We start from the raw sequence: 27,956 nt of genomic DNA, 5'->3' as shown, positions 1-27,956 counted from the left end.
GACGTCCCCCCCCCCCACCACGACCACGGAGGAGACTTTTAAATTGACGTTAGTAGGCGATCGGATTTAAATCAATATTTTTTGGTTTCGTACAAAGCAGCTGGCATACGTTGTAAAGTGATAATGCTGTATTTCCATTTGCCTGTACGTAATGCATAGACAGTTGGTGGCATGTACACGTTCATACAAATACTTTCATGTTTGTCGTTTGACAACACTCGAGATGATTGCATTTATTTCCACACCGCTGTAATGATGTTCAATGTTAACAACCTCAGGGATAAAGGTAATAGAATCTCAAGGTGAAATACCGGGCCGGGACACTGTGAGCCATCACGCGAATTGTAATGTTACACGTGCTTCTTTTTGCACAGAAAAGCAAACGTGTCAACTTCAGCGCAGCTTAAATTGTGTGCAGCAATAATTTGTCGCATTAAATATTATAATCAGCACGAAAGAGTCGACCTAAGCCAAAGAAGTACAACAGCGTATCATCTGTGTATATTTTCTTAAAAAAAAAAAAAACGGCCTGTAGGTGGATATATTTTGCACATTACAATGCACGTGTAGCTCCGAGAGTGCACTTTATTGACGTTGCTTTTTTTTAAAAACGAGCAATATTCTTCCAATCGAAAGCAGTATTAATCCTCTCAATAACTGTTGAACCGAAACATACAAGTAACTAGATAGATATACCTTGAGATCCCTCATTCCAATATAAAGCTACACACAGTCTGTGACATGACTCCTATACACATCCTGCTCCTTTTTCTCTCCTGCACATTATTTGGTGAGTTCCTCCCTGGCGTCATTTTTGTTGTTGTCAAGCTTTAAACGATTGCAAAGGAGATGAAATTGTTGTCTATTCTTGTAATATGCAAACAGTGCACCAGTGCAACGGAGCGTGTGCGGAGCCCGACTCGGACACAGAGGCGGGGGTGGGCCAAGGCTTTAAACTGGGCTGCATCTCCTGCAAGAGAAGAAGTGAGGTCAAAGCCAGCGCCACTGTTGAATGGTACTTCAAGGCCAAAGGAGAGGTGGACTTTGTGCAGGTGAGAGAACGCCTGTTATTGTTGAGATGTACTGTATTTATTTACTCAGAGAGGCCTGCAGTATTTGTGTTTTGCGCGTGCATGTGTGCAGTCGGACACATGATAGTACCGTATTTTCCACACACACAAGGCGCATCGGATTTTAAGGCGCTGTGAGCTTTTAAGAAAATGTAGGGCTTTCAGGTGCGCGTTTTAGTGCGGAAAATACGGTACCCCAGATGTCAATATCTTGTACACAGCAGTGCACGTTGACCTTGCGCGCTGTCCTCTATTTGCTCATTGATAACAAGCTGGAAAAATACTGGACACTTAATTAGCTGCACACCTGACCGGCGTGGGTGACGAAATTGTGTGTTTTTCTCCAGATATGTCAAAATGTTGGCTTTACATCGAGTGTCCTTATATGAGCCCACGGTAGTAAAGAAAGTGATTAGAAATGCCATGTCACCGTGTCATCAGATCTACACCTTCAGTGAGATGGGCCCCACGATTGAAAACGAACACTTCATGGACCGTCTGGATTGGAACGGGAGCAAGCGGAGCAACGACATCCAAGACGCGTCCATCTATATTCTCAACGTCACCTTAAATGACTCGGGCACATACCGCTGCTTCTTCAACCGCATCCTGACCTATGAAAACTACGAATTCACCACCGTTGTCAGCAAAGTGGTCTACCTCACAGTGGTGGATAAAGGTAGGCACGCAACCGTCCATTTGGGATCCAAGCATTGCGGGGAAAAAAAAAAAATATATATATATATATATATTAAAAATTGAAGATGCAGGAATGTTGTGCTGTGCGCATATCACCATGAAAATTCCTTTTTTCCCCCTCATTTGCGTGACATCATCTGTCTTACCTCCCCGTGCGCAGCCACCAGAGGTACAGCCTCCATCGTGTCCGAAGTCATGATGTACGTGTCCATCATCGGCCTGCAGGTGTGGCTCCTCATCGAGATGATCTACTGCTACAGGAAAATAGCGGCGGCCGGGGAGGAAGCGCTAAGAGAAGCCGCGTACGTAGATCAACTTAAGAGCCGTATTCATGTTGTGCAGCAAAAGTTATGTTTCTCATTCCCTTCCAGGAATGCTGAATATTTAGCGATAGCTTCCGAGAGTAAAGACAACTGTGCAGGGGCGCAGGTTGGAGAATAGCCAAGGTATGTCCAAAAACGCTTAAGAACTCGAACGACACGTTTTTTTTCAACATGCACACCCAAAGTTTCAGACCTTCATGCTTCACCTACGTTTTAAGTGAGACAATGTGCTGATTTGTAATTGTATTGAATGTACATTTTTGTTTTAATTCCATTGAAATGTGAATTAATTTTGACATGTATTTTCAAATTTAATGGTCTCATGCAAACACATAATCAACACCTATTAAAATCAAATGTCAAACCATCATGCCTCACAACCTCGAACGAACCACATCAAATTTGAATAATTTAAAAAATGTATTCACATGTATTGGAAAACGCTTAATAAAAATATAGTTTTTTTTGCAACAAGATTTGTTAAAAAAAAATGCTTTGGGGAATTGTGCCTTGTCATCTAATCACATTGTGTTTTCATTTTTAGGCTTCTATTTTGGACTCCAATACACATCGCCAACTGCATGACAACAACTTGCGGAAAAAAGACATCTTCATCTCAAGTCTTCTCTTTGATCTTTTCCTTTCCTTGATATTGACCTAAAAAAAATGAAGCACAGGACCTTGGTACCAGCACTGTTGAAATACTGTAGTTTGCGACGCACACAAGCAAAGCAGCACTTGGATGAGAAACCCATTATGCATGAATGAGCCATTGTTTCAAGTCATACAAAAAGTACTATGGAGACCTCATATATATTTAGATAAGATACACAACACTGCGGAAGCCTGAAGGACTCTGTGGTTGAATAAAAATAATCTTGATTTGAACAGACAAAACTGTGATAAACTCCAGGCATTTTCGTAAGAAAGGGGGTCTGCATTCTCTGTCGCTGGATGGTCTGACCCCGAAACAGTAATTTAAAGGGTACAAAATGGAGGCCTCGAAACTCTTGAGGAAAATGAGGGATGCACCTTTTGGAGTTGGAAAGATGGCTCAGACAAAACAACACAAGCACAGGACACTTTCAAATAGTTTAAGACGTCTGGTCCAACATGTCACCAGCATTGTGGGTTTGGGCTTTACTAAGCAACTCGGCGGACACGTCTTCATTCAAGAACAAACCGGACTATTTATTGCATTCATACAACTATCATCCTATGGTTCACCCTTGATGGCTGTACCACATTTGAGGCTACTCTATAGCCCCTCCATACTCCCCGAAGAGCTTCTTGGCAACAACATGCTGGGCCTCCTCAATAAGTCTGCAACGGAAGAATGTTGCTTGAAGTGCTCTCTGTGAAACCTACCTGTATTTTCACATCATATCGAACTCATTGCGAATTTATCAAAAAGCAATGTTTGAGCTGGCATAATTCTGTCAACTGCTTAGAGTTAGCATGAGTAAAACCTTTATCAACCGGAGATTAATAAAGATTAGTGACACTCACCAAACGCGAGCAGAATCTTCTCTTGCCCATGTAAATTTTTAAAAAAATAATATATTCCTATATTTTTAAATCGTTAATTATCTATATATTGAGGCGGTAACATAGTGATTGACAGGAAGCAACGATTGAGGCCACCCCGCCCAAAATGGAAAGTTCTTAAAGAGACAGTACATCAATCTCTCGCATCTCTGCTTTTCTGTAAATTGGGTGTTTCTTTCTTCAACGTTGAATGGATTGTGCGCAAAATAAACAAATAATGACATGTTTTTAATATATCTAAAAAAAATACAAAACAGGAGTGGTAGAATACCCCGTGGCAAGTGGCTAGGCCGTTTTACCGCACTGCATCAGCAGCATCCTGTGAACTGAGGCAGAAGTGCCGCTGTGGCGCAGCAAAAACACAGCCCACGGAGCACAGGACGCACCTCTCATGATTTTCCTCGCAATGTACGGATTTGATTGCGCTCTTGCAGGTTAATCTGCGATGCGAGCGCGAATCAAGGGATTCTTTGTTGCGCAAGGAGTCATTCGAAAGCTGAAATTTCAACGTTTTCGAGAAGCCGCCGCCGTCGTGGGGGAGAGGACGGCATTTTCTCGCGAAGAAGGCCTCTAAATTGACGACAGTAGGCGATAAGATTAAAATGAAATATTTTGAGATGATTATTTTTGGGGTAGTTTAGTGCTGGTGCCTGTAGTGGAAGCGATTTGATTAATTCACAAATTAATATCATACGTGCTTGCATGGACGTTTAATTTACTCAGTTGGTGGCATGTTACAAAAGCCGATTCATATAATGTCTGTGATACGATACCATTAGAGATAAGTGCATGTATTCCCAGGCAGGTGGAACGATATCTCTGTGGATCCCGTCTTAAAAACCCCAGGGAACACATAATCGAATCTGAAGGGGAACCCTGCGAGTACTCACGTGAATTGTTTTTTGTCCTTTTTTTTTTTAATATATATTTTTATAAATAAAAACAGAAGGAACCCATCGATTGAATTTTTACATTTAAGCACGGTGAAAATCATCTGCTCGCAGCAATAATTTCCGGTATCGAATGCTATAATCCACTCGAAACTGTTGATTTGAGCCAAAGAAGTAAAACAGTTCTGTTGGGATTTTTCAAGCACATTCTGTGGCCATACAGAGGCTTGTTTTGCACATTACAATGCATGCGTAGCTACTAATTGATTTATTTATGATGCTAGGCTGCGCTTTGATGACCCACAGCTTGTAAAAGACCAAAGCTCAAGTCAAATTAAAGGTGGTTTCAGCGTGTAAAGGCACTTTTCTAACTTTTGAGCCCCCCCCCCCACTCCCATTCCAATACAAAGCTCCTGTCTGTGACATGACTGCAATTCACATTTTGCTCCTTTTCCTCTCCTGCACATGGTTTGGTAAGTTTCTCTCCTGGCTTTTATGTTTTTTTGTGTCAGGCCTTAAAACAACCATAATGTAGACGTAATGGCTGTGTATCGTATTGATGCAAACAGTGCGACAGTGTGATGGGGCGTGTGCGGAGGTAGACTCGGACACAGAGGCGGTGGCGGGCCGAGGCTTCAAACTGGGCTGCATCTCCTGCAAGATGAGGAGTGAAGTCAAAGCTACTGCCACTGTTGAATGGTACTTCAAGGCCAGAGGAGAAGTTGAATTTGTGCAGGTGATGAGATCTCATCTGAGAGTCAGTGACCGTAGTTGATTCCGAGCAGTCCACATTTTAGAATTTCTCAATTGTGACATTCTGTATGTTTTCTCCAGACATGTCAAAATGTTGGTTTTACATCAAGTGTCCTCATATGAGCCCACAGTGGTCAAGAAAGTGATTTGAAATGCCATGTCACCGTGTCATCAGATCTACACCTACGGTGAGATGGGCCCCATGATCGAAAACGAAATCTTCATGGACCGTCTGGATTGGAACGGGAGCAAGCGGAGCAACGACATCCAAGACGCGTCCATCTATATTCTCAACGTCACCTTAAATGACTCGGGCACATACCGCTGCTTCTTCAACCGCGTCCTGACCTACAGCAACTACGAGAACACCACCGTGATCAGCAAAGTGGTGCACCTGAACGTGGTGGCCAAAGGTACGACCCAATCGATTGTGCAAAGATGTATGCAAAAATATCAAGTGAACAATGAGACAAAATACGAATGGGAATACAGTCAAGGGGCCCAGCGGTTTGCGTGTCAGGCTCACGGTCGCAACGCTTAACAGGAAACTTAACTCGTTCAAGAGCCTTGTGAGGTTACTTCTGGCGTTTGCGTGACGTCATCTGTCTTGCGTCCCTCCCTGTGCGCGCAGCCACCAGAGGTACAGCCTCCATCGTGTCCGAAGTCATGATGTACGTGTCCATCATCGGCCTGCAGGTGTGGCTCCTCATCGAGATGATCTACTGCTACAGGAAAATAGCGGCGGCCGGGGAGGAAGCGTTAAGAGAAGCCGCGTACGTATAGTTGACAAATTGCAACGTACTCAAACGTGGATGGCGGCAAAACACCATGTAACCTGATCGCATGGAGTAACCGCTGCCCGTGAAAGGGTGAAATTGCTTGTTTGAGGGTTTAGAAAAACCAGCGAATGCAACGTCGCAAGTCATTTCATTCTATGATCAAAGCTAAACACGTCAGGGAAAACAAACGTGAAGTGGAATGGCACTCTTACTCAATTATACTTTAAAATGTTACACTTTAGTAATATTTTACACAGGTTTCCTGAAATGGTCAGTTTTGTCATATCCAGCTTAATAACTATGTTCTTTTTTTTTCTCTTCTCCCAGGAATGCTGAATATTTAGCAATCGCCTCGGAAAGTAAAGACAACTGTGCAGATGTGCAGGTTGGGGAATAGCCAAGGTATGTTCAGACGAATCCGAAGCCGGGGGGGAATTGTTTCATGGGATCTAATAACCGACTCTTTATCGATCTCCAGGCTTCACTTTTGGACCAAACTCATATCTCCCTTTTTTTCCCCCCCCCCCACCCCCGCTAACTGCATGAAACCAAACTTGGGGAGGGGAACAGACTGCATCCTCATCTCCATCCCATTATGCATTAATTCGCCACGTCCTTGAAAGTATAACTCACGGTTAAGTATTATGTTGACGTTCTGGATATTTGTATGACATGCGCAACACTGCCTGTGGTGAGACTGTTGAAGTCGATTGTACAAGAAAGCTTTTTACTAACTCGTCACCTCTGAATGTCTGATTTAATAAAAATAATAATAATAATGTTATGTTATTTAAAAAAAAAACAGAATGTGGATAGATTGTCTTTCCAATTGAATTGCTGGTACGTTCAATGATACCTTCAATGTACGAATAAAAAAAAAAGAAAAGGACAAAAGTCATGGTTTGGTGGTCTTCTGCGGATGGCGAATAGAAAGCTGCGGCTTTTTTCTGATTGACATCTGGTTCTATGGAAATGAAAACAACGGGGACGTGTGTTGAGGTTTGCCTCGATGACATTATTATTTTTAAATCGCCGAAGCAACCGCGGTGTTGCAAAGCATGCTTAGGAGCACGCGAACCATTTCACGCTGGGTGGAGACCAGGAAAAAGGAAAAGAGATGAAAAGGGAAGTGGCAAGTGAAAACGCTCTGCAAATTTTTCATCTTATAATTTTAACACGCAGTCCGTTTCGGGGTAGCGGGGAAGATTGAGCTGGTATTTCCTCTCCAGGGCGGGCGGCACGAAGCGGCCTCCGAGGAAGTGATGGCGTCCCTTGAAAAGGGTAGCCGAGTTTTTGGGAGCCGTCAGGGAGATGAGCGTGTCGGGCTGCAATCCGTCGACGCTCCCCTGCTCCACGTCCCAACCTTCAAAGGAACAACAGGGCGGCATGATCACAACTGCGCCGTTGACGTTTCGGCAAACACTCCTGTGAACTTTTCGACAAATCAAATCAAAAGAGCCGCATTATATTTCTGTTCAGTATAGATACCGTAGTCGTAATATTCCGGGGGGGAAAGAATACGAACGAACCTGAGGGGATGTCAATGCTGGCAATGGGGACAGTGGTCTTCTTCAGGACATCGATGATCGAACCAAAAGGCTCTCGCACAGCCCCCTTAAAGCTGAAGCCGAAGATGGCATCGATCACCAGGTTGAAGGCCTCGTCAATCACTGGGGCCTAACAAAACAGCCATCCATCCATTATCAGAACTGTTTTATCCTCACGAGGGTCGCGGGGCGAGGTGTCGCTGATCCCAGCTGACCCCCGGGCAGTGTGCGGTGCATACCCTGAACTGCTTGCCACCCAATCGCAAGGCACATATAGACAAATAACTATTCACGCCATGCCACCCCCTAACCAAAACTCACATCTTAACAGAGTAAAATTCGACTGAAGTTGTGACAAACCTCGGGCATCTCTGTAAGAAAGGGGATCTCCATTTTCTGGCACTGGGTGGTCAGACCCTGAAACAGTGGCTTGTTCGGCCTCTTCGGGTACAAGATGGAGGGCTCGTAACCCTAAGACGGAGAAGTCACAAAGGAAACTTCCTTTTTCACTCGCGAATATGGCTGACTCAAAAAAAAAAAAAAAAAAACATGGGACACTCACAAATAGTTTAAGATGTCTGGCGCAGACCAGGCCGTCTCCTCCATTGTTACCCGGTCCACATATAACCAGCACTGTGGGTTTGGGCTTGACCAAGCAACTCAGCGGATACGCCTTCATTGGAAAACATGAGACTCTTATCTTCACATTATCATCATTGTGGAATGAAAAGGACATCCGGGTTCACCCTTGTAACGGCTGTAGCACAACTGAGGCCTGCGAGCTCCATCAGCTGGTCCACACTGAAACCGTACTCACTGAAGAGCTCCTCATCAATGCGCTGGGCTTCCTCTTGTCTGCAGAACACGTACAGGTCAATTTTTTTTTTTTCTCATTGAAAACGTTGCTTGAAATTCTCTCGGTAAAACACACCCAAGGTATTTGATACTCTGGGCCATGGCGGAAGCTGGTCTGCTACTATAACAGTCGTTTTGATGGTTGTGAGTCGATGGTGACAGCGGGCATTTCCCCGTTTGAGCAAAGACTGCTGCGGCCCGTGAAGTCACCAGGAAGCCGATTCCAAAAAGAGCGCGCACACTCAACATTCAGATGGTCCTACAAAAGGAAACAGCAAATGTCAGCCATCCTCATCATGCAGTTTGTTGTCACGGCTGACTCTCATCTCAGATCACACCGGTCGGCACAAAACTCCATTTTCTAGAAACAAATTGCAAACATCTTTGAATGCGTTAAAACTAAGTAGCAAACGTCAATGGCAAGTACAGTAATGGAGTATAATACTTTGTTACTGAGACAACACTAGCTAGCGCTTATATACATTCATACATAACATAATGCGATTTGATTCATTTTTCTTCTCAGTAGGGTGCATTTATGAAAATGTACTGTATAATTTACACTGAACGTGTAATTTTACTTTTCAATTGGTTAGGTACTTTTTCAAGCAATTGAATCAGTACGGTACTTATACTTTAACCATTAATAAAATAAAATACAAGACAAGTACGTCTGCATAAGAACAGCATGCGAGTACTTTTGCCACGTCGGGCAAATATCGATTAACTGTTGAGTTGACACAGCGGCTGACGATTTTATATAATCAAGACGGTGCGCACTTTCGGAAATTAGCTCAGATTTAACAGTTCAACCTTTAACGACAACCAGAGATTAATGGATATCAGTGACACTCACCAAATAACGCGGCGATTTTCCGTTTAGCATGCAAGATTTTCGTTAATGAGCATGCAATAACACAACTTACAAAAATAAAATTCCAACACGGAGAGAGTCAGCAGCCCGAAGAAATGACCTACTTCCGGGTTTGAGGAGCGGAACTAAAACAGGGCCTATATTTCAAAATAAAAGTATACAACCAGGAAGTTGCTCAGATTTCAATATAAAAGTTATTGAGAGCTGAGAGAAATCTTGATATACTGTACTCCAACTTCTTCCAATATTCCAAAACACACGTTTCGTCAAGTTCAGACTAAATTGTCCTGGGGTGCGAGTGTGATTGTTTGTCTTTATGTTTCCTGCAAATGGCTGGTGTTAAGTCCAGGCAGCATCCCACCTCAGCTGGGGTGGATTCCAGATTACTCATGTCACCAATAAGAACAGCACTAAAGAAGAACAACTTTATTCATATCAAAAAATGTTCACAAAAAGCAGAGCACATTATATTCACTTCAATGCTGTGAAAAAAGATACACGTATAAACGTCATCGTGTTAAAAATAGTGTCATTGTAAAAAAAAAAAAAAAAGGGAGCACATTATATTCACTTCAATGCTGTGAAAAAAGATACACGTATAAACGTCATCGTGTTAAAATAGTGTGTCATTGTAAAAAAAAAAAAAAAAAAAAAAGAGTCTTAACAGTGATGTTAAGGTGTCAAAGTTCTATCTGAACCTATTGTTCATATTTTATTGTCGGTTGGCTAACCGGTTTCCATAAGCATGCCTATGTACATTTGCGTAAATACTTTTGCAGACTACATGTAGAAAATGATATAAAAGTACCCCAAATATAGAAAATGAATTGGAATGGAAAATGAAAATCAAAGATCCGGGGGCTCACATTATTGGACAGCTCTCAATTCGGGTTCCACTCTGAAAAAAAAAAAAGTTTAGTAGCAGCAGCAGCCATAATCCATCATTGTCACTTTTTTTTTTTTGTGTGCCACTAGCGGTTTTTTTGTACTGGTCTCACCTTGCGTGGTGTGCTACTACTGAACACATAGGAATGGGGCAACAACCCCTCCGAGATGCCGCCGGTGCGGAAGGAGCGGGAAGCCGAAGACACGGAGCTGCAGCCGTTGGATTTGTCCGAGGGGAAGCCGCAGGAGCCGCACAGAACTGTACGACTACGCAGATTGTATTCGCTGTCCCCACAGGTGCTGTGAGCCACCTGCTGCGGAAACAACAGACTCTGTGGACTCTTTTCAAAAATGGACCAATACATGCCGTTTTTTTGTTTGGTTTTTTTTGTTTCCTGAAAAGTGCCCAACTCCAGTTATAAGGTTTTTGATTTATATTTGCTTTATTGACAATGAAGTGTTCTTGGTGTGCACATGAGTGATTTTTTTTTTTTTTTAATACGTCATGCAACTTCGGTCATGATTGCATCACAAAATTGCCATTTCAATTTTATTGTTGTACAGGCATCTCGATGACGTTACCATGTCATCATCATCCTCTTCCAAATGTGTGCGAGTCACTTTCCTCATCGCCATTTCCTGGAAGAAAAGGTCAGGTCAACAGATAAATGTTGATGTTTGTCAAAAGCTTTGTCTCTTGAAAGATGTCTCACCTCTCCATTAGAGCTGATCAAGGTGGTCTGGAACTGGTCTCCGGTGCCCCAGTTGGGCTGTGTCTTCCAGACCAGGTCAGAGGGAGGATTGTGGCTTCCCCCAGCAGCAGCCGCCCAGATCTGGTTATCACGTAAAAGGCCATATAAGCACATCATCCTGCAATTTATTTTTTTTAGATCTGTGCCGGAAATGGTCATCGCTTACCGTGACTCTCTGGCCGGCCTTCAAGATGAACTTTGAGGGAAACTTGAATGCAATCGGTGCAGAAGATCCGACCTGTCGCTTCACCTGCCAGTTCCCTAAATTCTGATCCTAAAGTTGAAATGTTGGAGCAAGTCCAGAAACACGATTAGGAAGCGATGGCATGAAATGAATATGAAGCCTTTTATGCATCCTGTAACCAGATAACATGAGAAGCGGACCTCATCTGCTTTATTGCTGAGTCGGACATATTTGCCATCCTGGTCCACCTCATCCACGGTGACGCGGCCACTGGCAGAGGCCTGCTGGGTAATGCGGGTACGTGCCACGGCACCTCCGGCGAAGCTTGAAGCCTCGCTGTCCGTGTCGTTGGGACGCCTCCTCTTGGTGGCCGAGTTCTGAGCACCGCAGCTGAAGGAACGGCAATGAGCCGACGCGGTCGAGGAGCGACTCGCTGCCATCCTTGTCGGGGGCGGGCTTGGAGAGAGACGCAGCCTGCGGACAAACGTGAAGGCATCGGCGACTATTACAGTAAAAGTTGGGAGTTGCGTTTGTAACCTGATCACGGACCTCTCCTCCTCGCCCTCGAGCAACTTGCGGTAGGCGCCGATCTCCATATCGAGAGCCAGCTTGACATCCATCAGCTCTTGATATTCGTCCAGCTGCTGTTGCATCCGCTGTCTGATCTCAGCCATTTCTCGGTCTTTCTCTCCCAGGAGGCGACGCATGGTGTCCCGCTCTCTCGACAGAGCCTCCTCCAGGTCCTTCACCTTTGCGTCACGGGCTGCAAGCTACATTCAACGCACGGTCGGGTGGACCCTCGTTAACTCATTCACTCCCAAAGACGTTTTTAAACGTCTTTTCAGACTTGGTCCAGAATTGGCTGGTACTGAATAAGTTAAAGATTTTGCAGCAAAGGCAGCTTACAGTCTGCTAATACTGTGATAGAGGAAGTATGTGTCATTAAGTTTGAAGCTCATTGGGAAAAAAAAACAAAACAAACAACAACATCAAGTGAACAATAAAGGAAGACAATTTCATGGAAGAAACATCAGCGTTTAGGTTGCAAATGTAGGTCAGCGCTTCTGATCGTGTCCCCGACGGCCACCGCGAAACTCAAACTCAACTCGGTGTTTTGCCGTGCACGATGATTGGCCGCCTCGCGTCCTGTGTTTACAATTCGCGCGTTGCAGTCGTTTGTTTAAAGTTCACCTGCTTCTGCAGCTGGCTCAACTGAGCCGACACGGACTCCAGACGGACCCGCGTCTGCTGGAGCTCCTCGTGCGCCGCGCCCACCAGATGGCTGCTCCGGTCGGCTGATTGACGTGCGCCTTCCAGCTAAACACACACACAAAAAAAAAAAAACCACATAGACGAGATGGGAGAAGTTGCACAACATTTTGCAATCGTTTCGAGCAAACACAATGTTTACCTTGGAGTTGTAGGTCTTCTCCAGCTCCTCCTTGTAGAGTTTAATTTGAAGTTCATGCTGGCTTCGCATCTCCATCAAAGCATCGGCCAGTTTGCTTTCAAAGTCTTGCTGGTGGCCGGTGTCCAACTCCACCATGCGGGACTCGTGGCGGCGCTTGACCTCGCGCAGCTCCTGCGTGGGAAAGCGGTACATGAAAAGGACGCTCTCGCGCGCAGCTTTTTTTTTTTTTTTTTCATGAAACAAGTGATGGTGATAATAACAGGGCCTGACCTCAGAATGGAGGTTCTTCTGGAACTCCAGTTCCTCCTTGAGGGTCTGAAGGCGATTCTCTCCATCCACCCTCCTAAGCATCTCATCCTGCAGCTGCTTTCTGGCATCCGCCAGGCTGGTGTCAAGCTAATTAGAACACGAGCACAACACAATCGGTTGGCGGTCAATGTGATGCCATTCACCGGCGTACGAGGGCGGGAAACTGAGCAGGGGGGTTCGATTTACCTTGGCAACCTGTGTCTTCAGGTCCCTGTTTTCTGTCTCGAGGCTGCGCTTTTCTCCTAACGCGGTGGTCAAAGACGCATCCTTGGAGTTCAGCAAGGCCTCCAAGTCTTTGAGCCGCTGCAGCGCTCCTGACAGATCCGATTCTTTTTTCGTGTTCCTGAAACGACAGATCAGACACACAAACTCACCGCGAGGCAGTATGGAAAAATGGATGCGAGAATAACAGGAAACTTGAGACTGAAGTCGTAATTTCCTCGACGCAGTCAAATGTGCTATTTTGAGTAAGGATTTTCTCTGAAGGGGGGGGGGCGGGGGGGAAACGGGGAGATACTTTCGTGTTTCCACTCTAGCACACAACTTTTTGAGCTACACTGTTTCCAGTCTTCTCCATCTCGCCACAAACCACAGCTTTTGGTGTTTGGTTGCCACGCTGCCATGGCAACAGCCCGTCTCTGCCAAACACACTGGAGTCATCAGGCCAATATTTATGGAAGAGTACGAGTAAAGGAGCCCTCGAACCGCTGCCACGTATCGCGAGTGTGTCAGAGGAGGAGGGGGAGGAGGGAAGAACTTAGTCATTGATGTGTGTGACTATGGGATGTCAAAATGGAGGCCCGATGTCGAGCTGCAATTAGTCATGAAGACGCTATGTCGTGGGGTGTGGCTCCAGCAATAAAGCAAGTCTGATGTCAGCAAATTTTACATAAGCTTCAGTTATTAATAGTCCGCGGCTATCCATAATAATGTTGTTGCCATCCCAGTCACAATTATGCATCGACAGACCGAAACGAGAGGGAGCTCGATACGACGGGGCGCTCTACCTTGCTTTCAGCTCCTTGTATTCCTCTCGCAGCTTGCCCACCTCCAGCTGTAGGCGTGCACGCTCCTTGGCCACCGAGTCCAAAGTCTTACGGGCATCCGCCAGCTCCGTCTCGTAGGCGGCCTTCAGACCCGTCAGCTCGCGCGAGACCTCCGTCTCGGATTCGGTGATGCGCAGACGCAGGCCGGCGTTCTCGATCTCCAGGGAACGGACCTTGTCGATGTAAACGGCCAGACGATCGTTGAGGTTGCTGAGATCTTCTTTCTCCTGAAGACGCGTGATGCGGTTGGGGGAGAGCGGGGAGTTTGCGCCCCGAGGAGTGTTTTTTGGTGTGGCCATCTCTTGAGCTTGCTTCTGCTGTAAAGACCCAGTACATGCATAAAGGTTCGGGAAGTACACCAAATGCCACATGCACCCATCAAAGAAACTTCATATAAGTGGTTCAAAGTCATACACAGGCTGCTTTGTAAATACACACACACACACACACACACACACACACACACACACACACACAAAAAGAGAAAAAAAAACCCAAAAAGAGAAAAAAAAATCCATACCCTTTGGAATCGTAGAATATTTACTCTGGAGAGATCGCAGGGTCCCTTTGAGATCACCAGCACCGTTCGCACAGTCACTATGTGTATAACTGTATGAATATATCCGAGTGCCCAAAGGAAAGAATGAGATGGGAGGGGTGAAGAGGAGACCGGCCCTAAAAAGTTTGGCAGCCACTCGGGGGTGGTTTGTTCCTCTCCATCTCTGTCTTTCTGGTCTGCGGTCTGAACAAATGAGTCACCCTCTGCAGCTATTTCTTGTGATTGAAGTCAATTCATTTTTTTTTTTTTTGTAATTGTATGTTAACAAATCCCCTCAACTTCTGTGGATTCTTCCATTTCAGGAACGATGCATTTAAATTCGAATATCTGGCACCAGACGGCCGAGGTTTTTCGGGTTCGAGGCGCAAATCAGTCGACGTTCTTTTCAGTTTTCAAACATTCACTGACATCAATGACGTGTTTTCTTCATTCATTTCCAAACCAATCTTCCAAAAATGCATTCGCATTGCCGTGGAGTGGGGAACGAAAGCCCAGCTGCCTGCGAGGAAGTCAGGCAATTGGACCACTGCACTTTCAATGACTCTATTAAGCTCCATTCATAATTTAAGAGTGGATCTTAGGAGGGCTTGGCCACCAAGTGTGAAATTAAACAGCCAAGTAAATCTTTTGTTTTCCCCCACTGATCTCTCAATGTGTCTGTGAGGGAGCCATTCCGAATTACATAACACAGTTTCTCCGCCCAGGACTAGACAGCAGCTTTGGGTGAAGACCTTCCACTTTGAAGCTATGGCTGGACTAAACGGTCTGAAACATCCCAACAAAGGTAAACCACATGTAGAATATGGGACTATGGTTCACCCACCGTGCAAATGTGCATTCTCTTTATTTTAAATGGTTGCATTGATGAACAAATCTTGAATAATATTGCCGGAACAATCAAGATTTGACTTGGGTCAAACATGCTTGGAAAAAATTCTGGGAGTGGTCTTTAAATCCCTGAATGGTTTGGGCCCCGAACACATTAAATAAAAGCTAATTGAATATAAACCCAGTAGGGTTCTAGGATCTGGGGACTCGGGTCAGTTAGTGGGTTGCAAAGCGAATATGGTGAAGCAGCGTCGCACTGTTTTGGTGCATGCAAGTGGGATAAATTGCCAAAGAAGACCTTTGATGATGGTCTTTTAAGCATTAAAATTTATTTCACTGCTTTTTAGAATGCTAATTTGTTTTCCCTCTCTTTACTTTGCTTTTTAACGTATCATCTTTTGATCCTTTTTAGCAAGTTAATTTTGTTCTCTCTGCTTTGCCTTTGAAGGTCTTTAATCGTTTCAAAATGCTTTGGGTTCAAATGTGACGTCATCCAAGTGCCTTGGCTATGTCATGTGGTCTAAGGAAAAACCCGTATTGGATCACGGTGATCACATGGACAAACTCTTGAAATACTGGTACCCTGATGTAAAAAAAACGTGATCTCGCACTTGTAGAGGTTCTATCAAAAAGTTGATATTGATCAAATGCGGCAGGCATTGTGTTATACAATCGTAAAGCTAAAACCAATCAACATGCGTTACCCTGGAGACAAAAGAAAATATGCAACTGGAAGTTTAGGAATCACATCTTGGACAGGAAAGCGTTTATCAGCTCTCATGCGCGCGCACACACACACACACACACACGCACAACAAAAACAATATTAAAGCTAAATGTTCAAAAGAGAGTCCACTCCTTATTTTATCTTGCACATAAGGCAACTTTGCGGCACTAATCAGCGGCTCAGCGTCGGGGAAAAAAAAAAAACAGGAATCGTATTAAAAACACACTCGGGCATACATCGGGTTTAAAAAATTGATAACGGTCGAAAAGTGGCCCATCTAAAAGCCCCACCGCGGTGAACACGTCGGCGCCGTGTCGACTTCCAAACAAGCGCCCCATTCGGAGGTTCGTGCGCACGCACACACACTGACAAGCAGCAGCGGAGACGAAGGGGAAGCCTCCATTTTAGCTCCCGTGGCCGCTCGGCGCCTCACGTGTCCTGGCCTGTCTGCCTCACATGACCCTTGTGTTTGTCCCCGTGATCACAAGCCTCCATCTCGGCGGATCCGTGCTGTTGCCGTCGCTCGTTCCCACCCCGATCGAGCCTTCATGGATATGCTGGAGCAGAGTGTGGACAGCTCGGCGAGGTGAGGCTCGGCCCGTCGACAGTTTCTGTCGCTCGGCTCGCGAGGCTCCATCGGAGCAAGGCCGCCATAGTTTAGACTCTCTTTGCCAACGCTCTGCTTTATATCTTTAAGCTGTTTTGACACGCTTACTTTTCATCGCTTTGCATCGGAATTGTTTGGCGTCTATTTGTTGCTTCGGCAATGTTGCATTTATAGATCTGAACGAGCATCTTATTTCTTTTTTTTTGTTTCGTATTTAGCTAATGTGTAACGTTACGGTTACGCTACTGCAAGACTACATAACCAAAGCAACAACTTAAGCATAGTTTTTATGTTTCTATTTTTTGGCAGCACGGTGTTAAAACTTTACCGGGTGCACGTCTTGTGGGATTATAAGTACTTTATTAGGCCAGAATTAGCATAGTTTGGGAGTTATTAAGGTCATTTTAAGAAGACGTACCTGCTCGAACTGCAGCCAAAGACCACAACGTTTGGGTTTCATTACCCATAAATGGTAATACTTTTCTACATTTTAAGTTGCAGCTGTTTGATTTTACTTTATTTTACTGCGTTACTGCAGAACAGTACTGTACTTTATTTTTGCCTTGACATGGAGTTTGGTCATGTAACCACGCGGTGGCGCCGCTCACCCACAGCGAGCCTTGGTCAACTTTTTTTTTGTAGCTTGTGATGCTAGTTTCCAGCTGTCTGTGATTCTTTGGATAAAATCGTATTTAATTTCTCTTTCTTTCTCTCCTGTTTTTCCAGTCACGACAAACAGGAGTCCGACGACATTGAGCACTTACAGGAAGGTATGAGCTTTATTTCCAGCTACTCGTGAGAATATTTTCTGACAATACAGTAGTTGTTATGATTATTTGATCCTAAACCGCTTGAAGACATTTTATTAGGTGTATCTCATAAGCTCACTTATCAAAAATTTGAATTTGCATATGAACTAAATGACATGTGTTACTTTAACCGTCTCATATGTGCCCAATGTTGACTGGCATTTGCAGGAGAAGTAGAGGATCAGTCAGCTGGGACTATTTCTGCTGTCCCACAGGCTGCGTTTCCTGACCACAATGTTCAGTACCAGTTCCGCACAGACAACAGTGATGGACAGGTAAAGACAATCGCGGTTGATAGTTCAGTTGGGTTACGTTTTCTTTCTATTATGGGTTTAACATGGTCTATTTGTTTCTGCTCCCCCCCTCTCTCTCTAGGTAACCTATCGTGTAGTTCAGGTGACAGACGACAACATTGACACATCCTCTGACGCCACTGGGGCCGTTAGCGTCGTCTCGACCGCAGCGTTTGCAGGAGCGCCTCAGGTGTGTGAATGACAACACAAACAAATGTTACTGTGGATTCACTGAATTTTTGTATGTTTTACAATGATACTAACAACTGAGGTCCCTTACAAGAGAGTCCTATCATTCCCACTAAGTTATGATTATTGGTACGTGCCACTAATGTGAAAAAAAAAACACAAAACATGAGCCACAGGTGACGTACCGTTGTTTGAACGAGACTCACAGTCAAAACAAGCAAATACTAAACAAGAATGACTGAAAATTTGTTACGAATATTGCTTCAAATTGGGATTCATCACTCATTCTTTCCCATCCAGGCCGTAATCCAGAACCCCTTCAGTAACGGAGGAAGTCCCGTCGGGGAGGCGGTGGGAGGAGAGACGCGTTTCGCCTACTTCCCCGCTGCCGCTGTCAGTGACGGGACAGCCACGGCCGTGTCGGTGCAAACCACCTCGGAACCCACAATCACACAGGGGGCAGGTGAGTTTGCATTGTTACACTTAACATGGCCTTCCCACTTTGACTCGAGGAAAATGGACATGGGCGAAGGCAGACAATCATTTGCCGAGTGCTGTCATTTCGAAAATCAACACAAATGAATTAACAACTGGATTGTCACGCTTTCAAAAATCATCCCTGACTGCAATATAGACAATAGGACTGGTGCTGTAAGTTTTGTGCAAAAACTCTTACCACTGATTTTTTTTTTTTTAAATGCAACATCAGTCAGACCCTAGCGTTAGTTTTCAACAGCGCACTGCACATGGTTTACCATTTTAGTTTCTAGCTGATTGATCAGATGTTTTTATGATTATGACTAATCTATCCCCCCAGAGTAAAGGAGGCATCCTATCCAAAGCTTGCGATTATATCCGAGAACTGCGTCAGAATAACCAGCGGTTGCAGGAGAGCTACAAAGAAGTGGAGCGAATTGAGCTGGACAATGAAATGCTTCGACAACAGGTATTGTTATTTCCTTGCACGCCGGCAAAGTCACGCATTTCATTGATGTGAAAAACACGCTGAAAAACGGTAACAGGAGAGCAATATCCATCCTTCTGATCAAACATCTGAAAACCGCACTGTGTCCTACTTACCTGCCATCCCCAGAGACGTTGGTGAAAGCGAGATGTTGCAGCATGGCAGCACAAACTGGTGAGGAGAACTTTCACATTCGAACCAATGCTGCAACCCCCACCCCACCCTCCAACCCACTGTCACTCCCGTCGTTTACACATCAACACAAAATGTGCTGTGAGGTGTGATGTGTTTCTTTGTCCCTGAAGCGCATAGTGTCGACTTCATTTTCGGTTAACACCCTGCAGTTTTATTTCAAATCCTGCTTTGTCAGTCATCCTTTTTAAATGGGTCTTTCCCCCCCAATTTTTTTCCCCTTGGCATGAATGCAAATAGCATATTTTCAAAATCGGCTGATAGATTGAACTATCTCCTTGAAATGTGGCCTGTGATATTGAGGGCGACTAAAATGTAAAAATCTTGATGGACCGAAGGGGGCGAGGGGAAAAAAAAAGAAGAAACTTTCAACTACAACAAGCATCACTGATGATAGAAAAAGTGTCTTGTTAACTTGGATACAAATTACTCATCTGATGAGCAGTAGTTCATTTTTCTTGGGATAAAATTAGAGCCACAACAAAACTGTGTGTGTCACTTCCAGGAAGGTGGATGGTCCACGAGCGCCGAGGGATGAAAGAAGAAGAGCACAACACAATGAGGGTATATAGCGCTATTTCATTAAGACGATAATTCTGATGTTCGAGCATTTCGGGAAATAATTGCTTTGAACACCATTTTATCTTTCAGTGGAGAGAAGAAGAAGAGACAAGATTAACAACTGGATTGTCACGCTTTCAAAAATCATCCCTGACTGCAATATAGACAATAGGACTGGTGCTGTAAGTTTTGTGCAAAAACTCTTACCACTGATTTTTTTTTTTTTAAATGCAACATCAGTCAGACCCTAGCGTTAGTTTTCAACAGCGCACTGCACATGGTTTACCATTTTAGTTTCTAGCTGATTGATCAGATGTTTTTATGATTATGACTAATCTATCCCCCCAGAGTAAAGGAGGCATCCTATCCAAAGCTTGCGATTATATCCGAGAACTGCGTCAGAATAACCAGCGGTTGCAGGAGAGCTACAAAGAAGTGGAGCGAATTGAGCTGGACAATGAAATGCTTCGACAACAGGTATTGTTATTTCCTTGCACGCCGGCAAAGTCACGCATTTCATTGATGCAAGTGTCATGATGCTGTGTAGTTTTTGTGCTGCTGCTACTACTTACAAACAATTAAACAAACGGCCAACAGAATACACACATGTAAGCAAGATTGCTGGTACCCCTTTGTCTGGTTTTAGAAGCTTGACCGTTCACATGCTTGTCTGTAATTTTCTTTCTAATCTCCTGAGGTAACGCGCTACTTGGTTTCCTCCGGTTCATGTTTAGTGTGGTACACGCCGTATCACTGAACAGCAGAGTGACTTTTTCACTTTTTAAATAGGCTGACTGGCATATTACAATTTTGAAACACCCGTTATGTTAATTATAGGACACACCTTAAGTGAACATGTCCCTCATTTCTGTGATGACTGTGGGATTAAAGAGGAGTATCAATAATCTTGTCCATGTGTGTACCTCTCGCATTCGCGCCTGGCTGAAGTAAAAATCGGATCTGGTGTTGGCATGATATTCAGAATTGTCCTCTCTTTGCTTCTTTATTTCTCTCTTCATAAAAAAAAAACACAAAACATGAGCCACAGGTGACGTACCGTTGTTTGAACGAGACTCACAGTCAAAACAAGCAAATACTAAACAAGAATGACTGAAAATTTGTTACGAATATTGCTTCAAATTGGGATTCATCACTCATTCTTTCCCATCCAGGCCGTAATCCAGAACCCCTTCAGTAACGGAGGAAGTCCCGTCGGGGAGGCGGTGGGAGGAGAGACGCGTTTCGCCTACTTCCCCGCTGCCGCTGTCAGTGACGGGACAGCCACGGCCGTGTCGGTGCAAACCACCTCGGAACCCACAATCACACAGGGGGCAGGTGAGTTTGCATTGTTACACTTAACATGGCCTTCCCACTTTGACTCGAGGAAAATGGACATGGGCGAAGGCAGACAATCATTTGCCGAGTGCTGTCATTTCGAAAATCAACACAAATGAACCTTTTTTTTTTTTTTTGTATCTAGGTCAGTTCTACGTAATGATGACCCCTCCTGATGTGCTGCAGTCGGCAACACAACGGACCATCGCACCGCGCACGCACACTTACCCAGCGTGAGTACACAATGCCTCCTTACACTTTTTTTTTTTTTTTTTAATCGCCCAACTCCCACATCTACGCACGGCCGCTTTAAGTCCTACATTTAAAAATTATTTCCATCAAACTCCCCCGAAGTTTTTTTTTTTGGGGGGGTTCTTTTTCTTTCTCTTTTTTTTTTTTTTAAAGAGGGGGCTCTTATGAAAAAGAAAATTCCCAAAATGGTTTGTTGAAAATCACGCTGAAAAACGGTAACAGGAGAGCAATATCCATCCTTCTGATCAAACATCTGAAAACCGCACTGTGTCCTACTTACCTGCCATCCCCAGAGACGTTGGTGAAAGCGAGATGTTGCAGCATGGCAGCACAAACTGGTGAGGAGAACTTTCACATTCGAACCAATGCTGCAACCCCCACCCCACCCTCCAACCCACTGTCACTCCCGTCGTTTACACATCAACACAAAATGTGCTGTGAGGTGTGATGTGTTTCTTTGTCCCTGAAGCGCATAGTGTCGACTTCATTTTCGGTTAACACCCTGCAGTTTTATTTCAAATCCTGCTTTGTCAGTCATCCTTTTTAAATGGGTCTTTCCCCCCCAATTTTTTTCCCCTTGGCATGAATGCAAATAGCATATTTTCAAAATCGGCTGATAGATTGAACTATCTCCTTGAAATGTGGCCTGTGATATTGAGGGCGACTAAAATGTAAAAATCTTGATGGACCGAAGGGGGCGAGGGGAAAAAAAAAGAAGAAACTTTCAACTACAACAAGCATCACTGATGATAGAAAAAGTGTCTTGTTAACTTGGATACAAATTACTCATCTGATGAGCAGTAGTTCATTTTTCTTGGGATAAAATTAGAGCCACAACAAAACTGTGTGTGTCACTTCCAGGAAGGTGGATGGTCCACGAGCGCCGAGGGATGAAAGAAGAAGAGCACAACACAATGAGGGTATATAGCGCTATTTCATTAAGACGATAATTCTGATGTTCGAGCATTTCGGGAAATAATTGCTTTGAACACCATTTTATCTTTCAGTGGAGAGAAGAAGAAGAGACAAGATTAACAACTGGATTGTCACACTTTCAAAAATCATCCCTGACTGCAATATAGACAATAGGACTGGTGCTGTAAGTTTTGTGCAAAAACTCTAACTAACCCTAGCGTTAGTTTTCAACAGCGCACTGCACATGGTTTACCATTTTAGTTTCTAGCTGATTGATCAGATGTTTTTATGATTATGACTAATCTATCCCCCCAGAGTAAAGGAGGCATCCTATCCAAAGCTTGCGATTATATCCGAGAACTGCGTCAGAATAACCAGCGGTTGCAGGAGAGCTACAAAGAAGTGGAGCGAATTGAGCTGGACAATGAAATGCTTCGACAACAGGTATTGTTATTTCCTTGCACGCCGGCAAAGTCACGCATTTCATTGATGCAAGTGTCATGATGCTGTGTAGTTTTTGTGCTGCTGCTACTACTTACAATTAAACAAACGGGCAACAAAATATACACACGTAAGCAAAATTGCTGGTACCCCTTTGTCTGGTTTTAGAAGCTTGACAGTTCACATGCTTGTCTGTGATTTTCTTTCTAATCTCCTGAAGCAACGCGCTACTTGGCTGTCATGATGCTGTGTAGTTTTTGTGCTGCTGCTACTACTTACAAACAATTAAACAAACGGCCAACAGAATACACACATGTAAGCAAGATTGCTGGTACCCCTTTGTCTGGTTTTAGAAGCTTGACCGTTCACATGCTTGTCTGTAATTTTCTTTCTAATCTCCTGAGGTAACGCGCTACTTGGTTTCCTCCGGTTCATGTTTAGTGTGGTACACGCCGTATCACTGAACAGCAGAGTGACTTTTTCACTTTTTAAATAGGCTGACTGGCATATTACAATTTTGAAACACCCGTTATGTTAATTATAGGACACACCTTAAGTGAACATGTCCCTCATTTCTGTGATGACTGTGGGATTAAAGAGGAGTATCAATAATCTTGTCCATGTGTGTACCTCTCGCATTCGCGCCTGGCTGAAGTAAAAATCGGATCTGGTGTTGGCATGATATTCAGAATTGTCCTCTCTTTGCTTCTTTATTTCTCTCTTCATGTTTCCAGCTCGAGGAACTCAAGAGCGACAACGCGTTGCTTCGAGCACAGCTACAACAGCACGGCATAGAACTCAATGGAGAGTCAACACCCCAGTGATGAGGGGACTGGACATCTACAGAGTCGCAAACAAACGCGGTTGTGTATTCCCACTCAACCTGAACAATACCAGGAAAGGAATAACCACGGGTGACTACTTCCATCTGGATCCCATTGAACATAAAGTGGGCCAGTGGCCGATTGAAGGACCACTGATAGACATCTCCCTCCATATGCTGCTGGTCAATGGCTGACATTTACTGAGTAGCCCAATGAACCCCTCACCTCTGCTTCAAGGAGAACGACCTCGGCGCACCACCACACTTGCACAAAGCTTTATTTGACTGTAATTTATAATCCTGCCAGTCTTCTCAACTTCTCAGCCTTCTTGGTGTTAATTCTGTTTCTGAAGCTATCAAATGAAATAGGAAGTACCACTTACTTTTTTTTGTCCTTTTAATTTATAAACCTTGTCCAAAGTCATCAGCACATTTAATTATTCTTTTCAGCCAGTTAATCAGTCATACAATTGTGATGGTGTTGGTTTTATTTTAGCGCAAGACCTAAACAAGGAGTAAACCTAGCTCAGGTAATTGGGGTAGTGCACTGGCATCTGGTTCCCAGATTTTACATATAGATTTTATTTTTGGATTTTTTTTTTTTTTTGGTCTGCAAGTGCAATGGACAGATAGTTAAGACACTTGCATTGTGTGAATCGGTTTTATTGGGCATCACATGTCGTAGGTTAGTGTAGTTTTCTTTCTGTGTCATTGAGGTTAATGAATGTGGGGGTTTGTTTGGAGACCCGCCTGTTTGGCCTCACGGGCATTTTTGTCTGTGTTGCTCCCCCACTAATCAAATACGCAGCAATGCTTGGGACCTTTGTGGCAAATCGAAGGCAATAAACTATGAGCATGAATGAACTGATAATATCTGAGGTGTGACGTGAGTGATCATGGTCATTTTTTCCCCTCAATAGCATGGAACAGTAACTACGAGCATGGCAAGATGTGATGCTACAATAAAAAGAGCAGATTGCATTTAAGAATGTCGTGTATCGCAAACCAACCCGAACAATCAAAAGTTTTAATGCTACAATTTAATATGTTGTATTTGTTTGAATTTTTTTTTGTTTGACATGACATCAAATGCCCCAAACCGAATTCTGTGACGTCCTGTTTTCAGAGGGCACGCGTCACTTTTGTTTCCGTCTGGTATTGTGTTGCCTAGTGATCAACCTAGCCGTCGCTATGGAAACTTGCAGCAACAACCAGCACGCGCTAACTCGCTGGCCATGATGGAACGAAGGTGAGTAATTTTAAAAACGAAAGAAGAAAATTCAACCCGTTTAAATGACAAGAGACGTTCGGGAAAAACGTCAGATAAACGCTCCAATTTAACAAATAGTGTGTTGCGTGTTTTTTGCAAACGGACAATGTTAAGCATGAGCAAAATCTACGGCTGCACAGTCAACGCAAGTTGTGTTACGAACTCGACTAAAGAAAATATTACTCTTTATTTGGAACTTTATGTAGGGCCTTTGAATAATGCGATGTTAGTTTGCGATTAAGATCCGCAGATTCGTCGTGCGGCGAACGGTGAAGATAAAAGATTTACGACACCGATTCTGCGAGTTAATTTAGATTCCATTGTTACAGCAAATTGCTGCTCTAGGGAGACTTGGCGTCATCAACCTGTAGCATGCAGGTGAAATCACGTTACTTTTTTTTTGTTTGTTTGTTTTTGCACACTGTGACGTACGATGAAGTCACCTTTGTGGAAAGTGCAGCAGCTCGGGAAAGGCTGAAATTTAACTGCGCTAGAAAGTCAATAAAGTGTTCCGTTGGAAGATTTGGGCACGTAAAGGTATTCTAACTAAATGTCACAGAACTGCACGAAAATAATGATCTAGTCTCATTTTACTCACCGATTTGCTTCGTGTGAAATCTTTGCTGGTTTAGTTGAACACAAACCTATTCCGTGACATGAACGGCAACAGGTGGATGCACCTGCAAACCGTCCTAATATGATTTTACTACGAAGGATTGCGAGTGAAAAAAAAAAAACAAAGCCTTCATGTAATAACAGCCGGATGGTGAAAATATATTAAATATTCAGCACCAGTTCCTTTAGTCATGGTATGTGAAGTCAGGCGTAATGTTACCTAAGCATCTCTGGTGAGTGAACGTCACCACGAACTAAAAGATTTTTAAAACATCTTCTTTTTACATCTTGGCAACACGATGTCCAAATGGTTAGCGCTTCTCCCGAATGTCTGAGGTTCGAATTTCAACTCCAATTTTCCTGTGTGTGTGTGTGTGTGTGTGTGTGTGTGTGTGTGTGTGTGTGTGTGTGTGTGTGTGTGTGTGTGTGTGTGTGTGTGTGTGTTTATTGCCTGGGACCTCCCCTGCTGGCATATCCCAGATGACTAACTCTTTGCATATCATTGACTCAGTACAATGACCAAACATCCGGAGAAGCCCATCGTACACTACGGTGTTCCAGAGTGGTGCAACAACAACGAGCAGCTGTCTGCCACCGCAGAGCTCGAGCGATATCTTTCCAATGTAATCCGCCAAGAGAGCAGGACACTCCGCAATGACACCAACTGTAAGGTGGGTCCTCGTTGCCGTCAAATAAACACGCTGTGCACCGAGTGTGTTGGTTTTCACTTCTTGTCCTATACTGTTACCCCACAGACAAACTGGGATGAAAGCGATACCTCCCGTATGTTGAGGGATCGGGTGTGGGAGGTTTCAAGATGTAAGGATCTGCTCGTATCCTGCGCAAAGAAAGTTGATGATGAGATTGAAGCACTGACATTGGTAATTGCCAGAAGATGAACCAATGTGATTTGTGACATCATGGCAGCATCAACTTCTATAGAGGCCCCAGTGAGGTTTGAACTCACGACTCCTGGTTTACAAGACCAGTGCTCTAACCACTGAGCTATGGAGCCCACTGTTAAAAGTGACAGTAGACACACTGGAAATGTTGTATTTAACAGTCAAATTTGCGGGTTAATTTCACATTTTATGGGTAGGCTGCCACTCCTCAGGCCCAACTACAGTAGGTGTATTCACGCCATTGAAAAGTCACTTTTCCATATTCCCTCTTTGAATGCAACACGGCGATGACCTCAGCTTGATTGTGTGTTGTGAAAGTCGAAAACCCGGACCGAGGAGACCTTGGCTGCCACGGCAGTTCCCCACGAGGTCAGCATGGAGAGCCTGACCCTGAGGGAGGGACGGCAAGGATTTGAGCTGATCAACGACCCCGTGGAAAAGGAGTTAAAAAAAGAGGTGCATGTCATCGAAAGAGCGCAGCAAACCCTGCAGCAACTCATCGACCAGGCGTTTGAACAGCTCTGGTACGATGAGCGTCCCCGACTTTGGGAAGTTTTGGGCAACGTACGCGCCACTGATGCAACATCGTGATTTTCCCTTTCCAGTATCTTGCAGAAAATTCGACAGCAGCTGACCGCTGACCTCCAGAACAAGGTGGAAACTCTGGATATTGATAATACATGTCTGGAGCTTACAATAACGTCATCCCAGATTTCCCTGAAACCGGATCCTACTCGAATACCTGCAGGGTAATCATCTTTGTAAACATTGATCTATCTTTTTTTTTTTTTTGCACTCGTAAAAAAATAGTCCCCTATCATTAACTGTAGTTCGTGTACGCCGCACGAGTGGATCCAGTTCACCCAGTTGAATTTGGCTCGGGCCCGTGAAGCAATGGAGATGTCCGAGCAGATGAGGGAGGACATGAGTCTCACCCGAGTCAGCGTACGTGTGATGAAACCACAGCCGTCTGCTCACCGCGTGCAACATTAGCGCCGAGGGATGAAAGAAGAAGAGCACAACACAATGAGGGTATATAGCGCTATTTCATTAAGACGATAATTCTGATGTTCGAGCATTTCGGGAAATAATTGCTTTGAACACCATTTTATCTTTCAGTGGAGAGAAGAAGAAGAGACAAGATTAACAACTGGATTGTCACGCTTTCAAAAATCATCCCTGACTGCAATATAGACAATAGGACTGGTGCTGTAAGTTTTGTGCAAAAACTCTAACTAACCCTAGCGTTAGTTTTCAACAGCGCACTGCACATGGTTTACCATTTTATTCAAGTTGGACGCGGATTTGAAGGCAAAGACGGCCCCGCTGAAGCTGGCCCACACCAGGCTGGAGAACAGAACCTGCCGGCCTGGCATGGACCTCTGCAGAGATGAGGTGGACGTCGAGCGCATCTCAATAAACAAAAGTTTGTTTGTCTGACGCACGTCTTTTCCTTCCTGTTTTCCAGGCGCAGCGTTGCCTTGTTGACGAAGTCAATCAGCTGCAGGCCACAATTGCCATTCTGAAGGAGAAGCTGTCTGAAGCTCAGTGAGTTCTATTTGGATTTGGATGACACGGCGCTCATGCTGCCTTGCGCTTAGCAATCGCGATCCTAACGCGGCAACACAAAGAGGCCGAAACGTGATTTTATGGACGACATTTTCGGATTCACTTTGATCATGAATTTCGGGTCCGTGCTTCTGTTTGTGCTCAGGCACTCGTTGCAGAGACTGAAGCTTCATCACAACC

General features: G+C 44.3%; 7 protein-coding genes and 1 non-coding gene across 14 annotated transcripts; 5 read left to right on the top strand and 3 right to left on the bottom strand.

The window, feature by feature from the left end:
• The first annotated feature begins 503 nt into the window (after positions 1-503).
• LOC109513576 (sodium channel subunit beta-1-like) lies at positions 504-3,600 on the top strand. The gene is made up of 6 exons (XM_019866121.1): positions 504-790; positions 886-1,052; positions 1,512-1,749; positions 1,930-2,071; positions 2,141-2,215; positions 2,637-3,600. The coding sequence occupies exons 1-5, from the start codon at positions 742-744 to the stop codon at positions 2,208-2,210; spliced, it is 666 nt and encodes a 221-aa protein (XP_019721680.1). The 5' UTR covers positions 504-741; the 3' UTR covers positions 2,211-2,215; positions 2,637-3,600.
• On the top strand, positions 2,307-27,200 carry LOC109513512 (tektin-2-like). Its single transcript, XM_019866020.1, has 7 exons — positions 2,307-2,344; positions 6,428-6,433; positions 23,696-24,669; positions 25,817-26,186; positions 26,526-26,731; positions 26,813-26,956; positions 27,038-27,200. The coding sequence occupies exons 3-7, from the start codon at positions 24,656-24,658 to the stop codon at positions 27,198-27,200; spliced, it is 897 nt and encodes a 298-aa protein (XP_019721579.1). The 5' UTR covers positions 2,307-2,344; positions 6,428-6,433; positions 23,696-24,655.
• LOC109513575 (sodium channel subunit beta-1-like) lies at positions 4,653-6,962 on the top strand. Of its 2 annotated transcripts, XM_019866119.1 has the most exons (7): positions 4,653-4,782; positions 4,860-5,003; positions 5,100-5,266; positions 5,459-5,696; positions 5,915-6,056; positions 6,390-6,464; positions 6,541-6,962. In XM_019866119.1, the coding sequence occupies exons 1-6, from the start codon at positions 4,779-4,781 to the stop codon at positions 6,457-6,459; spliced, it is 765 nt and encodes a 254-aa protein (XP_019721678.1). In that variant the 5' UTR covers positions 4,653-4,778; the 3' UTR covers positions 6,460-6,464; positions 6,541-6,962. The 2 variants fall into 2 exon arrangements, with proteins under 2 accessions (XP_019721678.1, XP_019721679.1); XM_019866120.1 differs by lacking the exon at positions 4,653-4,782 and having other exon boundaries at positions 4,857-5,003.
• On the bottom strand, positions 7,024-9,490 carry naxe (NAD(P)HX epimerase). Of its 2 annotated transcripts, none has more exons than XM_019866117.1 (7): positions 9,391-9,490; positions 8,541-8,723; positions 8,356-8,464; positions 8,172-8,282; positions 7,970-8,080; positions 7,592-7,739; positions 7,024-7,425 (listed from the first exon to the last, which is right to left on the bottom strand). In XM_019866117.1, the coding sequence occupies exons 2-7, from the start codon at positions 8,711-8,713 to the stop codon at positions 7,226-7,228; spliced, it is 852 nt and encodes a 283-aa protein (XP_019721676.1). In that variant the 5' UTR covers positions 8,714-8,723; positions 9,391-9,490; the 3' UTR covers positions 7,024-7,225. The 2 variants fall into 2 exon arrangements, with proteins under 2 accessions (XP_019721676.1, XP_019721675.1); XM_019866116.1 differs by having other exon boundaries at positions 9,321-9,475.
• On the bottom strand, positions 10,038-16,243 carry LOC109513571 (lamin-A-like). 4 transcript variants are annotated; one of them, XM_019866112.1, is made up of 13 exons: positions 14,446-16,243; positions 13,887-14,242; positions 13,066-13,222; positions 12,841-12,966; positions 12,571-12,741; positions 12,351-12,476; positions 11,709-11,929; positions 11,360-11,633; positions 11,142-11,249; positions 10,937-11,056; positions 10,806-10,862; positions 10,337-10,537; positions 10,038-10,236 (listed from the first exon to the last, which is right to left on the bottom strand). In XM_019866112.1, exons 2-13 carry the CDS (start codon positions 14,222-14,224, stop codon positions 10,201-10,203), a joined length of 1,935 nt encoding a protein of 644 aa, XP_019721671.1. In that variant the 5' UTR covers positions 14,225-14,242; positions 14,446-16,243; the 3' UTR covers positions 10,038-10,200. The 4 variants fall into 4 exon arrangements, with proteins under 4 accessions (XP_019721671.1, XP_019721669.1, XP_019721672.1 ...); XM_019866110.1 differs by having other exon boundaries at positions 13,887-14,239; XM_019866113.1 differs by having other exon boundaries at positions 10,337-10,534; positions 13,887-14,239.
• Positions 16,332-24,293, top strand: LOC109513572 (upstream stimulatory factor 2-like). Of its 2 annotated transcripts, XM_019866114.1 has the most exons (11): positions 16,332-16,625; positions 17,373-17,416; positions 17,624-17,730; positions 17,831-17,938; positions 18,238-18,400; positions 21,135-21,222; positions 21,535-21,579; positions 22,103-22,161; positions 22,249-22,340; positions 22,472-22,600; positions 23,332-24,293. In XM_019866114.1, the coding sequence occupies exons 1-11, from the start codon at positions 16,588-16,590 to the stop codon at positions 23,419-23,421; spliced, it is 963 nt and encodes a 320-aa protein (XP_019721673.1). In that variant the 5' UTR covers positions 16,332-16,587; the 3' UTR covers positions 23,422-24,293. The 2 variants fall into 2 exon arrangements, with proteins under 2 accessions (XP_019721673.1, XP_019721674.1); XM_019866115.1 differs by lacking the exon at positions 21,535-21,579.
• Positions 18,945-20,276, top strand: LOC109513578 (upstream stimulatory factor 2-like). Its single transcript, XM_019866124.1, has 4 exons — positions 18,945-19,075; positions 19,599-19,657; positions 19,745-19,836; positions 20,003-20,276. Exons 1-4 carry the CDS (start codon positions 19,050-19,052, stop codon positions 20,189-20,191), a joined length of 366 nt encoding a protein of 121 aa, XP_019721683.1. The 5' UTR covers positions 18,945-19,049; the 3' UTR covers positions 20,192-20,276.
• Positions 26,248-26,320, bottom strand: trnat-ugu (transfer RNA threonine (anticodon UGU)). The gene has a single exon. It is a non-coding gene; the product is annotated as a tRNA-Thr (tRNA).
• Positions 27,201-27,956: the final 756 nt, after the last annotated feature.

This window comes from Hippocampus comes, unplaced genomic scaffold, assembly GCF_001891065.2.
Source record: "Hippocampus comes isolate QL1 unplaced genomic scaffold, H_comes_QL1_v1.1 scaffold50, whole genome shotgun sequence".
In the NCBI taxonomy this organism is placed as follows: Eukaryota; Metazoa; Chordata; class Actinopteri; order Syngnathiformes; family Syngnathidae; genus Hippocampus; species Hippocampus comes.
Note: the sequence above shows the minus strand (reverse complement) of the source record. Positions and strands in the feature narration are given on the sequence as shown.

Coding starts and splice junctions, on each gene's coding strand:
- LOC109513571 (XM_019866112.1), bottom strand. CDS start 14,224: ATGGCCACACCAAAAAACACTCCTCGGGGCGCAAACTCCCCGCTCTCC. Junction 11,250..11,359: donor TCAGCAATAAAGCAGATGAG/GTCCGCTTCTCA, acceptor TTTCAACTTTAG/GATCAGAATTTAGGGAACTG. Junction 10,863..10,936: donor TGATCAGCTCTAATGGAGAG/GTGAGACATCTT, acceptor CTTTTCTTCCAG/GAAATGGCGATGAGGAAAGT.
- LOC109513572 (XM_019866114.1), top strand. CDS start 16,588: ATGGATATGCTGGAGCAGAGTGTGGACAGCTCGGCGAG. Junction 18,401..21,134: donor CACAATCACACAGGGGGCAG/GTGAGTTTGCAT, acceptor TTTTGTATCTAG/GTCAGTTCTACGTAATGATG. Junction 21,223..21,534: donor CGCACGCACACTTACCCAGC/GTGAGTACACAA, acceptor TGCCATCCCCAG/AGACGTTGGTGAAAGCGAGA.
- naxe (XM_019866117.1), bottom strand. CDS start 8,713: ATGTTGAGTGTGCGCGCTCTTTTTGGAATCGGCTTCCTGGTGACTTCA. Junction 8,283..8,355: donor GTGCTACAGCCGTTACAAGG/GTGAACCCGGAT, acceptor TTTCCAATGAAG/GCGTATCCGCTGAGTTGCTT. Junction 7,740..7,969: donor TTCTTACAGAGATGCCCGAG/GTTTGTCACAAC, acceptor CTGTTTTGTTAG/GCCCCAGTGATTGACGAGGC.
- LOC109513578 (XM_019866124.1), top strand. CDS start 19,050: ATGTTGCAGCATGGCAGCACAAACTG. Junction 19,658..19,744: donor AAGAGCACAACACAATGAGG/GTATATAGCGCT, acceptor TTTATCTTTCAG/TGGAGAGAAGAAGAAGAGAC. Junction 19,837..20,002: donor TAGACAATAGGACTGGTGCT/GTAAGTTTTGTG, acceptor CTATCCCCCCAG/AGTAAAGGAGGCATCCTATC.
- LOC109513575 (XM_019866119.1), top strand. Junction 5,004..5,099: donor CCTCTCCTGCACATGGTTTG/GTAAGTTTCTCT, acceptor TGATGCAAACAG/TGCGACAGTGTGATGGGGCG. Junction 5,697..5,914: donor CCTGAACGTGGTGGCCAAAG/GTACGACCCAAT, acceptor CTGTGCGCGCAG/CCACCAGAGGTACAGCCTCC.
- LOC109513576 (XM_019866121.1), top strand. CDS start 742: ATGACTCCTATACACATCCTGCTCCTTTTTCTCTCCTGCACATTATTT. Junction 791..885: donor TCTCTCCTGCACATTATTTG/GTGAGTTCCTCC, acceptor ATATGCAAACAG/TGCACCAGTGCAACGGAGCG. Junction 1,750..1,929: donor CCTCACAGTGGTGGATAAAG/GTAGGCACGCAA, acceptor CCCCGTGCGCAG/CCACCAGAGGTACAGCCTCC.
- LOC109513512 (XM_019866020.1), top strand. Junction 26,187..26,525: donor AGATTGAAGCACTGACATTG/GTAATTGCCAGA, acceptor GTGTTGTGAAAG/TCGAAAACCCGGACCGAGGA. Junction 26,732..26,812: donor CAGGCGTTTGAACAGCTCTG/GTACGATGAGCG, acceptor TTCCCTTTCCAG/TATCTTGCAGAAAATTCGAC.